Here is a 15039-nt window from a genome sequence, read left to right as displayed (position 1 = left end):
TGCATCCTCCTAGCATCTTCCTCACAGCTAACACCGCCGCCCAGCTTCGTGTCATGTGCAAACTTGGAGATCCCTGCATTTAATTCACTCGTCTAAATCATTAATATATATTTTAAACAACTGGGGTCCCAGCACTGAGCCTTGATTTGCCCCATTAGTCACTGCCTGCCATGCTTGTGGAGCATTTGATGTCCCTGGGCCTGTGTTCTGTGGAGTTCAGGGGGATTGTGATTGGGGTTGGTGGGGGGAGGGGGATAGTACGACCGGGGATGATTATTTACACCAACTGAATAACAACAAGTCTGGACGCAGTGGGAATGGAAGGGATGTCTTGTTTAGACGGAGCGTCTGGTATCTGAGAGTGACGCCTCAGAATAAAGGAAGTTCACTTTAAAACTGGGACAAGAGCAAATACTTTATCCAAGTGTTGGTGGATCTGTGGACTTTGAAGCCACAGAGGGTGGTGGAGGCTATCGTAGAGCCATAGAACATTCCAGCACAGAAAGATGCCTTTGGTCCTTCTTGGTTGTGCCGAACCATTTTTCTGCCTCGTAGCACTGACCTGCACCTGGACCATAACCCTCCATACACCTCACATCCATGTATCTGTCCAAGTTTTTCTTAAATGTCAAAAGGGAGCCCGCATTCACCACTTCATCTGGCAGATCATTCCACACTCCTACCACTCTTTGTGTGAGGAAGCACCCCCCCCATGTTCCCTTTAAACTTCCCCCCTTCACCCTTAACCCATGTCCTCTGTTTCTTTTTTCTCCCCTGGCCTCAGTGGAAAATAGTTGGGTATATTCGTGTAGATGGCTAAATAGGCTGAGTGTTATAGCAGGGAAGCAAGAATACGGTGTTGGAAACATAATCATCCATGACTGATTCTGGGGAAGACTAGAGTCACCTAATTCTACTTCTATGTATTATGACTTGTATCTTCTACCATGACTGAATGATGACTTATTTGTATCCTATCACAGGAGAAGAGATAATCTGCAGTGTCTGGAAATCCAAGCAGCACACACACAATGCTGGAGGAACTCAGCGTCTATGGAAGAGATCAGAGTCGACGTACAGATGCTACCTGGCCTGATGAGTTCCTCCAGCATTTCTGTCTGTTCTTTTGCATCCCCTGTCAGGTTTTGTAAAGTGTGAGGAGCAGTCACCTATTTCTTCACTCGAATCATTATATTTACGTTCAATATTTAAATTCAATGCTTTGTTCTAATTTGTATTATTAACACGCTTCATTATCTCTCTGCTCAAAGTTAGACCTGTGTTGAGAGATTTATTGGAAGGAAAACCCACGCCTGGAAGAAATCACAACTGACGACGAGGGAACAGCAACAAGTGAACCAGTTCGAGAACTGAGGGCACCAACTGGAGAGAAACCGTCTGAATCAGAGTTTCCATTGACTCACTCAGGAGAAAGTTTGGTGAGTCTCATTTACTCAAACATTAGTCCTTTAAGACATTACATTTATGTACCAAGGAAGGCAGAAAATAGCTGGAGTGAGACTGAATAAGCCTAGAAATACCATTTATGTCCCTATCAGTCCCAGTTGCAATCATTCCAGATCTGCTAATGTGCTGTCAGCATCAGCTCTGTAAAGCCGCGCACATTCCCTTACATTGATTGCCCATTTCCAAATTATCTCTTCTGATGTCTCCTTCCTTTTCTGTGTTATGTCACAATTATCTCAAAATACGCTGATAATTCCCCCCCCCCTTTAGAAGGTGCCGCATTTCTTTCCTGCTGTAGTGATTGCAGAGAAGTGGAATCACCATGAACTACAGCAACATGTCATTGACTCCTCTGTCTATTGCAAGCTGCAATGATATATTTGCCCTCGGGTATATCGTCGTGCAAGCCTCTGCTAAGTGCAAACACCCCTGAAGCCAAATGTCCCAACACCACATTTCTTTCAGTCCTAACTAGCAAATTCCAAATAATAATTTATATTTGCATACCCTGACATCATGAAGTACTTCTCTATTAATAAATGGTCAGAACCTACTGTTACGTATTCAGGCAACAATAAATATATGAGTTCGGCAAGGGTATTTTTTTTATAACAAACAACACGTTTATTAAACACAGAAAACAAACCCCCCAAAAGTAAACAAACACTAACGTAACCGGAAACAGCTGCTGTGCGGCAGCCCAAACAGTTCTTAAAGCGATATTGCAAAAACAGATCTTTAAAGTGGTATTGCCAAAAGTTCGATATGCTCACAGACCATTTAAAAGGAGAGACTTTATAAGACGATTTAAATTCTCTTTCACGTCGCTTGGCTTCGATCCCCGAAGTCGAACTTTTCCCACGAAGAATTTACGAAACGAAACGGCTTAAAGGCACTGACCTTTCCTTCCTCACTATCTTCAATCCTTTCTGGTTAAACCCCAGGGATCAACGCGAAGATAGTCAATGAAATCCTTCCAAATAAGGATCAAACAAAGGTCGAAACCCGTTTCACCGTAGAAAGCGATTCTCCTCGATCTTTAACTCCCGAACTTCGATCTTCACTCTCCACTGTCTCGAACTACTAGCAGAATCGTAAAGAACTTGCTGGCAATGACCTTTTAAACTTCAGGCATTACATAAAACTTCATACTTCAACTAAACTGCGTCATCACTTAAAACACGCAGTGGTATGAAGTCAACTTGGCAAATCCAGCCACGAACTGTCCCTCCTCACAGGGTGGGGTCTACCTTATATAACTGTAAAAAAAACCTGTCACATGATCTCTACTGGCGGGAAATGACGGCACTCCGCCATCACAAGACCATTACCTCAAGTCCAGTAAAGCGTCAAGCCCAGTCACGTGACAGGGGCACCACTGTCATGTGTCACGAGTACGTAACACTACGGATCTGTGATTAAGCAGAAGTAGGTTTTACAATGAAGTTATGTTCCCATTTGACACTGTATGTACCAAAGGATTGGGTTAAATCTGTACTGGAGATAACAAATGTTCTTGCAGCCAGGACTGCAGGAGCTGCGGGGGTCGGTTTAAACTCGGTCGTTGTGGGATGGGAACCAGAGTGTTTGTCAGGTGATAGGAGAGTTGATATAAAGGCAGATGCAAAGTTCACAGAGACTGTGGAACGATTGGATGTGAACAGGGCATCATATAGTCTGCTGGAAATGTGTTTAATTCAATATTATAAGTATTAAGAATAAAAGCAATTTAGAACAGGAGGGAAACGGGTCCAACTTAGAAAATTAGGACCATCTCAGTTTAAACTGTGTGTCAGCATTGTCGCGATGGGCTGAAGGGTCAGTATCTGTACTCTGTTGCTCTGTGATTCAATCAAAATGATGCTCCAGGTATCACTGGACGGACATACAGACATGGTGTGGGAGTTGATGTTTGGTTCCCAATTTGCAAAGTAATCCTACTCTCTCTGTCTCGCTGTCTGCTTGTTCTGTGTAGCTCAGAGCATCACCAGAAGGCGGCGCTGTCCAGCACCGGGATCAGAGTGTAAACAAGACGACGACAATCAGCAACTGTCTGTCAGAATCGGAATGGCTACAGGTATGTTCACCTGGATCTTTATAACTAAACTTCTGCCCTGTTGGTGCACAATAGTTCCGATGAAGAAGCTTACACAGGCGCTAACAGGGCAGAGAAAAAGTTTCATCGAGCAGTGTCACTGATCCCACTGGTAAAGTGACTTTGTGTAATCGATCGGTCCCACAGTTCCAGCGCAGGGACCTGACACCAGAAATGGTCGAATGACTCCGCTCACCAGGCAAAGCTTCACCTGAGTGAAAGGAGCCGGAGACCCTGAATCAGCAGGTTGAGAGTGAAACAACAACAGGAATGTGACAGCAGTGTTGTTTGTTACGGAAAAGTCTACAGACAGACAGACAGACTTTATTGATCCCGAGGGAAATTGGATTTCATTACAGCCGTAACAACCACGGATAGTGTAGAAATATAGCAATATAAAACCATAAATAATTAAATAATAATAATTTAATCATGCCAAGTGGAAATAAGTCCAGGACCCGCCTATTGGCTCAGGGTGTCTGACACTCCGAGGGAGGAGTTGTAAAGTTTGATGGCCACAGGCAGGAATGACTTAATATGACGCTCTGTGTTGCATCTCAGTGGAATGAGTCTCTGGCCGAATGTACTCCTGTGCCTAACCAGTACATTATGGAGTGGAGGGGAACATTTTCCAAGATGGCATGCAACTTGGACAGCATCCTCTTTTCAGACACCACCGTCAGAGAGCTCAGTTCCACCCCTGCAACATTATCGAGGTTCAGGGTTTGTTGCACAACAGGGCCGTTTAGAGGTGAAAGGCATCTTCAACTTCCATTTACAAAATTCAGAGGCAGGTGACAAGGGCATTTCCGGGATTTCAAAGATTGTGCGATAATACAACATTTCAGGTTTTGTCAGGGCAGCTCTCAACTCCCCCCTCGCTGCGCAAAGTAGATGAGGGGAGTTTTCCGAACTCTGTTTTCTGTAGCCGAGCCGAGAACATTGCCAGCATTGGAAATGGCTGAGGATCAGGAGACACTTCATTTGTGGTCTGCATTGGTCTGTCACTGTCTGGTATGGAGGGGCTACTGCACAGGACCGAGAGAAGCTGCCAGAAGTTGTAAATCTTCAGGGAGCGGTGTCTCAGAAAGGCAGCGTCCATTATTAAGGACGTCCAGCACCTAGGGCATGCCCTTTTCTCACTGTTACCATGAGGGAGGAGGTACAGAAGCCTGAATGCACACACACAGCGATTCAGTAACAAATTTGTCCTCTCTGCAATCCCATTCCTAAATGGACATTGAATCTTTGGACACTACCTTACTTTGCTCAAAATATACAGTCTTTCTGGTTTTGCACATTTAAAAAAAATCTATTCAATATACGTAATTGGTTTACTTGTTTACTTTTTTCAAAATTTTATTCATTATTAATTTTTCCCTGCTAGATTGCCTATTGCATTGAACTGCTGCTGCTAAGTTAACAAATATCACGTCACATGCCGGTGATAATAAACCTGATTCTGATTCTGTTTTACGTGTGGAAGTTTACCCTTCAAGCTCCCGTGTTCCGGGGCAAACTGTCCCAGCCAAACCTGATAACAAACAACCCCATCCGGTAATGTACTTGTGAATCTCCCTGACACTCTTCCCAGCTGAATCACATCCATCCTGTAGATTGATAGCAACTGCATCCTTAGCAAATGCAAAGCTCTCTCAGCGAGACTTTGTTTAGCTACTAGAGCTGCACGCAAGACTCTCCCTTTGCCAATGACTTGTATAGTTGCTACAAGACAATTATTATCCAGGAGACGTGATGGGACCCAGGGGACCAGGCATCATGGGCTTCAAGGTTATGTTCAGTCTGTAACCCAGGGGACTGGACGTTGTCCATCTCAAGGCAGTGGTCAGTCTTTGACCCGGGGGACAAGACAGTGTGTGACAAAGCAACCGGAGAACGTGGGATCTGGAGGATCGGACCACGAGTAATCCAGTGGCTTGTCTGTCAGTGATACACATGACTGGACAGTTTGTGATCCAGGGAGATTTATGTTTGTGGGAGATAATCCAAGTGATAATTCCCGGTTTCACCTAATGCCTTTCCATTAATAACCACTGGTTATTGGTGTGTTCAGCTAATGCGTAGTCTGTGATCAGTATTACTGCGTCTATCCAGTTCTTTTTTCGGGGAGTGGATGTGTCCACTTACTGGCTTATCGAGATGGTCACCTAGCAGGAGGTGTGGTTCACATTCACCAGCACAGTCCCGCTCCAAATCCGGTCAGCCGGAGTCCCGGCTCCATTGCTGACACTCATTGTGAATCCTTGTTCGAGTATAAATCACTCTAAACCTGCAATTCATCATTTCCTGCAGGTGGGAAATTAAATCGGGTACAGAAAGTACTCAAGAGGCTTTTACCAGGCAGCTCATCGAGGGAAAATGATCGGGATACAGGAAGCAAGGTTCCAAAGCAGGGTCAGATTGAGAGCAATGTCCCAATGGAATGCGGTCCGGCTGCAGAGGAGGAGAAGCAAATTCAGCCCAGAGACAGTGACGTCAGAGACACTGAGCAGGACCCTGGAACCGGCACAAGTGAGGCGACTTCCTGTCAGCCCAGAGACAGTGACGTCAGAGACACTGAGCAGGACCCCGGAACCGGCACAAGTGAGGCGACTGCCTGTCAGCCCAGAGACAGTGACGTCAGAGACACTGAGCAGGTCCCTGGAACCGGCACAAGTGAGGCGACTGCCTGTCAGCCCAGAGACAGTGACGTCAGAGACACTGAGCAGGTCCCTGGAACCGGCACAAGTGAGGCGACTGCCTGTCAGCCCAGAGACAGTGACGTCAGAGACACTGAGCAGGACCCTGGAACCGGCACAAGTGAGGCGACTGCCTGTCAGCCCAGAGACAGTGACGTCATGGTCACAAAGCAGGACCCTGGAACCGGCACAAGTGAGGCGACTGCCTGTCAGCTCGGAAACTCATTAAACACGGAATTGTCCAGTGCCCAACAGGGAGTGGGTGAGTGAAACATGAGGGTGATGTGTTCGCAGAATGCGGTGGGAAGTGGGTAAATGTGATTCCTTGTTGGAGGGTTGGTCAGAGAGGGGAAAAGTGTGGGCGTGGTGCATGCGGTGTAGTGTGGCACCGGTTACCGCACTACAGGAAATGTCGTACCTGCTCTGAGGATTTCCAGGATGTGTATCGGAGGAAATGCAGCTATCCGGATAAGGAGTATTTCCAGGATATGAGTTATGGGAAATATATTCGCCAGGATAGAGAGAGTATCTCTGGGAAGCGACTATCATTGACAGTCTTAACATTTATTGCCCATTTTAAACTGTAATCAGTGAGTGGGTGGGACGGTGGGAGAGACAGGTTTCTGGTGAATGGGTTCCTTCTGGGAACGTCTAGCACAGCGCATTGATGGGTCGGTTTTTTAAGACCAGTGTTGGAGATTAGGGCAAAATACGTGTTACCATCTGAAAGCAGGTGAAGATTGAGGTTCAAGACATGACTGGTTTGTTAGGGCTGGGTGAGAGCGGTGGAGAAAAGTGATATTTGAGTTTGTGACTACATTCTCATTTTATATTCACTGAGCCAGAGTTTACAATCTCCGACCTCCTGGCAGAGGGGGGCGAGTATCGACTGTACCAACTGACCAAGTTCTACAGGGACAGACTCAAACATGCAATTGAAGAAAAGGTTGAAAGACTCGGTTGGATGTTGACAAAGGATGGACATTTCAGTCGAGAAGAAAATGAGGTGAGTGTATTTAGTGTATTGTCACTGAACTGCTGGTATCAGAGGGAATAGTGATCAATATTAATCTCCTGCACGTGCTAGGAGTTCTACATGGCAATGGAGACTTTGATCTCTGACTTGTCCTCAGTAGATTTGTTTCAGCTGTTCCGCTGGGGAGCACTGGGAACTGCAGGTTCAGCGTCACCTTTTCATCTCACACCTGCTGTATTTATCAGTGTACCGGACCTCAGTAAGACCTGTGATGAGGTTCTGCATGGAAGGTGAGTTAGGAAGGTTCAATCACTAGGTATTAATATTGAAGTAGTAAAATGGATTCAACAGTGGCTGGATGGGAGATGCCAGAGAGTAGTGGTGGATAACTGTTTGTCAGGTTGGAGGCCGGTGACTAGTGTTGTGCCTCAGAGATCTGTACTGGGTCCAATGTTGTTTCTCATATACATTAATGATCCGGATGATGGGGTGGTACATTGGATTACTAAGTATGCAGAGGATTCTAAGATAGGTGGCGTTGTGGATAATGATGTAGTTTTCAAATTTTACACAGAGATTTAGGACAGTTAGAAGAGTGGGCCGAAAGATGGCAGATGGAGTTTAATGCTGATAAGTGTGAGGTGCTATAGTTTTGTAGGACTAATCAAAATAGGACATACATGGTAAATGGTAGGGCATTGAGGAATGCAGTAGAACAGTGTGATCTAGTAATAATGGTGCATAGTTCCCTGACGGTGGAATCTCGTGTGGATAGGGTGTTGAAGAAAGCTTTTGGTATGCTGGCCTTTATAAATCCGAGCATTGAGTACAGGAGTTGGGAAGTAAAGATAAATTGTACAAGGCATTGGTAAGGCCAAAATTGGAGTATTGTGTACAGTTCTGGCCACCAAATTATAGGAAAGATGTCACAAAATATGGAGAGTACAGAGGAGGTTTACTAGAATGTTACCTGAGTCTCAGCAGCTAAGTACAGAGAAAGGTTGAACAAGTTAAGTCTTTATTCTTTACAGCGTTGAATTTTGAAGGGGGGGGGGAGCTTGATAGAGGCATTTAAAATTATGAGGGGATAGATAGAGTTGACGTGGATAGGCTTTTTTCCATTGAGAGTAGGGGAGATTCAAACAAGAGTACATGAGTTGAGAGTCGGGGGCAAGTTTAGGGGTAACACGAGTTTAGGGGTAACTTCTTTACTCAGAGAGTGGTTACTGTGTGGAACTAGCTTCCAGTAGAAGTGGCAAAAGCAGGTTCAATATTGTCATTTTAAAAACTGGATATGTATATGGACAGGAAAGGAATGGAGGGTTATGGACTGAGTGCAGGTCGGCACGGACTGTATTACTGTGCTGTAATCGTCATATCGTTCTATGACATAATTGCAAGGTCTGCATATCTGTACTGTTGAACAGGCATTGAGTCTAAAATTAATTTTGCATCTTATCAGGACCGTCGGTCAAATTCACCTCAGCTCATTAATCCAGCATGAATATTAAACTGTGAGATTCGCCATGTCTGTCCATCGACTCCACAATAAATAAATTAATTGTTTGCTTTTATAGAAAGTCACTGAACTGACGGAGAAGGGAAACCGGACAGAGAGTTCCAGACTCTTCCTCAGTTTGGTGAATGGCAAAGGCTCCCGGGCCCGGAGGGCGATGTGGGAATCCTTTGTGATGTGGAGGACTGAGTTACCAAAGCTGGACAGGATACTGAGGGAGATACAGGAGCTCGGTATGTTAAAACCACGCACTGAACACAAAGGCACATTGAACTAAATAGTTGTAATTATTTTAGTTCTGTTTTCATGAATTATTTTTTTTTATTTAAACAGGTCCTGACCCAGAGGAATACATGAACATCGCACAAGGGTTGTCTGAGTTACCCACTGAACTGACAGGTGAGTGATGAAATGCTCCGTTCAAACCACATCTCAAATGTTATACTGTGACTTGTCAGAATCTGGGAACGAAAATCCACCAACAATCATTCGTCGATCTCTGGTTTCAGGTTACAATTCAGATCATCTCTCGTTGTAGCCTGAACATTGTAAAATGTATTTTTCCAGCTGTTCCAGCTGTTACTGTATTAATCCAGCCCTTGTGTCTCTGAACCCTCCACTCCAGGTCCCAACGGTCTGGGAATCCCCACTCACCCCAGACAGGCTCCTGACACACAGTATGACCCAGTCCAGGTGACCTTTCAGATTCCGAAGCACCTTCTCCTTCGTAATAGCAGCTACACTCAGTCCAAGTTTCTCAAACCTCTACTTGCCTCACATGCCACCGAATCCAAGCAACATCCTGGTGAACCTGTTCTACACCCTCTCCAATCATCCCCAGTGCTGGACAATCAGAAGTGAACACAATACTCTAGATGCTCCCTAAAACCATCAGACTTAGGCAGATAATTAAGCCATCCAGCTCAGTGAATTTGCTCGGCAATTCCTCTCAACCCCATTATCCTGCCTTCTGTAAATGTTGACGCTCTTCGGAATCAGCAACATATACATAGACCTGCATTTTAGTATACCCATTGACTTGTCTTCCTCTGCCAACTATGACAATAATTTCACAGATTGACCACCCGTCAGCGAAAGCAATTTCTCGCAATATGGTTCCCCGCCAGGCCAGGGCAATTCACCACAGTTCCCAGGCATGTTAACCTTGTGTATGAGCCTCCCCTGTGGGAACCTTGTCAAAGATTCTGCCAATATCCAATATGGTTCCCCGCCAGCCAGGACAATTCATCACAGTTCCCAGGCATGTTAACCTTGTGTATGAGCCTCCCCTGTGGGAACCTTGTCAAACATTCTACCAATATCCAAGTAGACAACATCCATCTGTAACTTCATCCATCACCTTTGTCACCTCCTGGAGGAACTCAATTAAGTTAGCCAGACACAAGCCCCACCCAAAGTCTTGCTGATGAACCCTCAAACATTCTCCCTTTCATACTCCCATATGGCAGAAAATATAAAAAGCTGAAGGTATGTCCCACCAGCCTCAAGGACAGCTTTAATTCTGCATTTATGACTATTGATTGGTCACCTACTATGTTATTACTGGCTCCTAAAAATAAGACCATTTTATGTATAAAATTGTAACATTATGTATCTCATAAACTATAACCACTTATTTAGATAACCATAATACATACAGAAAAGCAGAAAGAATACCTGTAGCTTATGAACGAATTTAAGGAACAACTGATAATCAATTATGTAATTCTATGTCAAACACTGGGGAAAGAAGACATCTTTCAATGTTATACTGTATCAAAAAACATTTGATTCTCTCCCTTGGTTGGTTAACAGAAGTTCCAAGTTCCATAAGAACAGTAGTGTATTTGTGTGTGTGTGTGTGTGTGAGAGAGAGAGGGAGAGAGGGGGAGAGGGAGAAAGGGGGAGAGGGAGAGAGGGGGAGAGGGGGAGAGAGAGAGAGAGAGAGGAAAACGGGCAGCTGGGATGCAGGCGTCTGGCTCAGCCACTAAGCCCGGTGGAAGCGTTTCTTCCGACAGGAGAAGGGGTAAAGGCGGGTTACTGGTTCCTTACAACCGGTCCCTTTGGGCAGATGGGTCTGGTCGGCCGTGATTGGCAGCTCACCCAGCAACAGGAAAGCTCTGACCTCAAACATCCACTGCTCTGTAACTGTACCCCTCATGGGGAAGAGTTTGGGAGTAAACCCAGTGGATCTAGAGCCCCTGAGGCAGTCTTAAATGGTGTTCAACGCAGACTGGCATCTCCTGAAACACCTCTGGTGCCAAGCTGTGTCAGTCTCTGCCGTTCCTTTGTGTACATCAGATGCAGGGAGAGAGGGAGCTTGCAACATCGGCAGAAGCTTCCTCTCCATATCGGAGTGTCCCGGCTTGCAGGGACAGGACATCCTCGGTCGACTCTGACAGACGGAGGCCTCATTAGACAGAGCCCCACACCCCCACAGCAAGACTGATGAGTAGCAGTTGTCAAGACTTCACCACCCTCTCCCACAGACACGACGTACACCACTGAGACAGACGGAGGCCTCATTAGACAGAGCCCCACACCCCCACAGCAAGACTGATGAGTAGCAGTTGTCAAGACTTCACCACCCTCTCCCACAGACACGACGTACACCACTGAGACAGACGCTTGTGGTTTCTTCCATTAACAGAGATTCCATCTTTTCACCAATCCTCCATCACTGTGACTGCAAACTAGCCAGTTTCTTTCTTGCCATTCCGAAGGGTTATCGACCCACAAGTTCACTGCGATTGTCCCCCAAGCACTGCCAGACTTGAGCATTTCCGGCATATTCTGCTCTTGTTTTGATGCAAGAGCAGTGGACACCCGGGACACCCCAGTGTGTAGCTTTGCCAAAATGCACGTTGTCCTGCTCTCCATATTTCCACACCAGATCAACATTAACATCATCTGTTAATGACGCAACAATGCTTTAAATATAGTGAAATGTTGTAACGGGAGTGCAGTCAGGATTGCAATAGGATATCAGGGGAATATTCACCTTCATCAGTAATTAGTGTCAGAATATGAGGATTAGATATTTTTCTGAGACAATCATCGCTGTCAGTTCCTATGTCTGTGGACAGAATTTTATTTTCTGTCCTAATATCCATGGAAGCATTGAATCAATTCATGTAATCTCAAACACAGAATATTGGACTGCAGTTATAAAGTTCTTTGTCAGTTGAGCTTGTTAACATTTTGAATATGTTCTCTGTTCCCATGAAGATGTTCAACAGAAACACAAGGAGACTCTGCGGGCACAAACTGAAACACTGAGAGTGAACACGATCCTGATGAGGGAGAAGGTGAAGGTTTTCCAGCTGATTGATCGATACACAGAGCTCACGGTCATTTCTACTCTTCGAGATCGGAGACTGGTGGAACACGAGCTGCTGGCAAGAGGCAGAGACCACGAGGATTATAGAGAGAAACATCTCCGTGGAGCGTTAGAAAAAATAGAGACTGCTCAGTTATTCCACAGCAGTTTTTCCCGGAGAAAATCCAAATCTGGCAGTTCTGCAGCAGTAGCCGGAGTGCCAGGAATCGGGAAAACAACAATGGTACAGAAGATTGTTTTTGACTGGGCCGCGGGGAAAATATTCCAACAATTCCAGTTTGTCTTCAGTTTCAAATTCCGGGATTTAAACTCTATTAACTGCAGAATAAACCTGAGGGAACTGATTCTGGATCAATATCCTTACTTTGGGAATATCCTGAGAGAGGTCTGGAAGAACCCAAAGGCATTGCTGTTTATATTCGATGGTTTGGATGAATTCAAGCACACAATCGATTTTGCGGACAGTCGGAGAGATACAGAACCCAAGCACCAGTGCCCAGATCCCGAGTGGTGGTGTGAAGTGTCGGACATTGTGTACAGTTTAATCCAGGGCAAGCTGCTCCCAGGGTGTTCAGTGCTGTTGACCACCCGTCCCACTGTGTTACATTTATTGGAAAAAGCGAAGATTGGTGTCCGGGCTGAAATCCTGGGATTTGTTGGTGAGGAACGGAAGGAATATTTCATCAAGCATTTTGAAGATCAGATGGTGGCAGCAGCTCTTTTCAAACACGTGCAGGAGAATGAGATCCTGTACACCATGAGCTACAACCCCTCCTACTGCTGGATCCTCGCTCTGGCACTGGGCCCCTTCTTCACAGAAAGTGTCAGGGACCCACAGAGAGTTCCCAAGACCATCACCCAACTGTACTCCTACTATATTTACAATATCCTAAAAAACCACGGCCGTGAGATTGAGAGACCCCGTGATGTGTTTCTCAGGGTGGGTCAGATGGCCTACAGAGGAGTGTCCGAGAAGAAGATTGTGTTTGCAGACGGAGATTTGATCAACTACAGTCTGCAGCCTTCCCAGTTCCTGTCCGGGTTCCTGATGGAGCTTTTGGAGAGAGAGGATTCTGCCCACAGCGTGGTGTACACATTCCCACACCTCACCATCCAAGAGTTTGTAGCTGCAGTCGCACAATTCCTGACTGTACATCCTGAGGATATCCTGAAATTCCTCAATGAAGCCCACAAGACACAAGATGGGCGATTTGAGGTATTTCTCCGTTTTGTTGCTGGTCTCTCCAACCCAATGACAGCTCGGGGCCTGGAGGAGTTTCTGGGTCCATTTCCTCATCAAACAACCTGCCGGGTGATTGACTGGGTGAAGGAGGAGGTTAAAGGCCAGAGTGGAAACACTGGTGACATTGGGAGAAGGAGACTCCTGAACACATTGCACTACCTGTTTGAGTCTCAGAATCGTGGACTGGCTCAGGCCGCACTGGGATCTCTGAAAACACTTTCATTCAGTGGAATGACACTGACCCCGGTTGACTGCGCGGTTCTGTCTCATGCAATCGGACTCTGTGATACTATAAAAGAACTCGACCTGCAGCGCTGCCACATTCAGTGTGAAGGAATCCAGCGGCTGGGACCCGGGCTGAACAAGTGCCAGGAGTTGAGGTAACTTGGCTTATCTCTCACTCAGAACTCTAAAACTGTTCCATTGTGCTGTTTCCAAGTAAACGGATTTGGGTAAAACTGCAGTAAATCAGATTGAGATGTATTGTTGCAAATGCCACCCCCTTCATCCTGTGCGATCACTCTTCCCCATCCCGATTATTCCTGTTGGATTTCTCTTAGCTATTACCCTTGCTCTAGTCAGATTTCTCTTCCACACACCCGTTCCTGCTGTGGGATCTCTCTTCCCTATCCACTTCCTCCTGTGGGATCTCTCTTCCCAACCCCTCCCTCCTGTGGGATCTCTCTTCCCGATCCCCTTCCTCCTGTGGGATCTCTCTTCCCCATCCACCTTCTTCCTGTGGGATATCTCTTCCCCATCCTCCTTCCTCGTGCTGGATCTCCTTTACCCATCCCCCTTCCTCCCAAGCGATCATTTTCCCTATCCCCCCTCCTCCTATAGGATCTCTCTTCCCCATCCCTCTTCCTCCTGTTGGATCTCACTTCACCATTCACCTTCCTCCTGAGGGATCTCTTTTCGCGATCTCCCTCCTGTGGGATATTTCTTCCCCTTTCTCCTTCTGCCTGTGGGATCTCTCTTCCCCATCCCCCTTCCTTCTGTGGTATCTCTCTTCCCCATTCCCTTCCTCCTGTCGGATCTCTTTCCTCATCCCCCTTACTGTGGGATCTCTCATCCCCATCACTCTTCTTCATGAGGGATCTCTCTTCCCCATCCCCTTTCTCCTCTTGGATCTCGATAACCCATCAACTTCCTCCTGTGGGATCTCTCTTCCCCATTCCCCTTCCTTGTGTGGGATCTCCTTTACCCACCCCCCTTCCTCCTGTGGGATCTCTCTTCCCCATCCCCCTTCCTCATTTAGGAATTCTTTTCCCCATCCCACTTTCTCCTGTGGGATCTCCCTTCCCCATCCCTCTTCCTCCTGTTGGATCTCCCTTCACCATCCGCCTTCCTCCTGTGGGGTCACTCCTTCCCATCCCCTTTCTCCCGTTGGAATTCTCTTTCTGTCCCCCTACAACCTGTGGGAACACTGTTCCCCATCCCCCTTCCTCGTGTAGGATCTCCTTGACCCACCCCCCTTCCTCCCAAGCGATCATTTTCCCCATCCCCCTTCCTCCTATAGGATCTCTCTTCCCCATCACTCTTCCTCCTGTTGTACCTCTCCTTCCCATTCCCATTCCTCCCGTGGGATCACTCTTTCCTAACCCCCTTCCTCGAGTGTGATCTCTCTTCCCCAAACCCCCAACACGTATGTGAGCTCTTCCCCATCCTCCTTCCTGCTGTGAGATAGGTCTTCCCAGTCCCCC

General features: G+C 46.4%; 1 protein-coding gene across 7 annotated transcripts in view; it reads left to right on the top strand.

Annotated features, from left to right (window-relative positions):
- Positions 1–15039, top strand: part of LOC132389798 (NACHT, LRR and PYD domains-containing protein 3-like) — a 72728-nt gene that overhangs the window by 20380 nt on the left and 37309 nt on the right. For 5 of the 7 annotated variants that reach the window (XM_059962344.1, XM_059962349.1, XM_059962348.1 and 2 more), the window contains 7 exons: positions 1272–1439; positions 3443–3544; positions 5876–6523; positions 7107–7267; positions 8815–8986; positions 9087–9152; positions 11982–13716. In XM_059962344.1, coding sequence (XP_059818327.1) covers positions 3535–3544; positions 5876–6523; positions 7107–7267; positions 8815–8986; positions 9087–9152; positions 11982–13716 — 2792 coding nt within the window. In that variant the 5' untranslated portion in view covers positions 1272–1439; positions 3443–3534. The remainder of the gene's footprint in view (positions 1–1271; positions 1440–3442; positions 3545–5875; positions 6524–7106; positions 7268–8814; positions 8987–9086; positions 9153–11981; positions 13717–15039) is intronic. The other 2 variants (XM_059962347.1, XM_059962345.1) reach the window with 2 other exon arrangements.

This window comes from Hypanus sabinus, unplaced genomic scaffold (assembly GCF_030144855.1).
Source record: "Hypanus sabinus isolate sHypSab1 unplaced genomic scaffold, sHypSab1.hap1 scaffold_654, whole genome shotgun sequence".
Lineage (NCBI taxonomy): Eukaryota > Metazoa > Chordata > Chondrichthyes > Myliobatiformes > Dasyatidae > Hypanus > Hypanus sabinus.
Note: the sequence above shows the minus strand (reverse complement) of the source record. Positions and strands in the feature narration are given on the sequence as shown.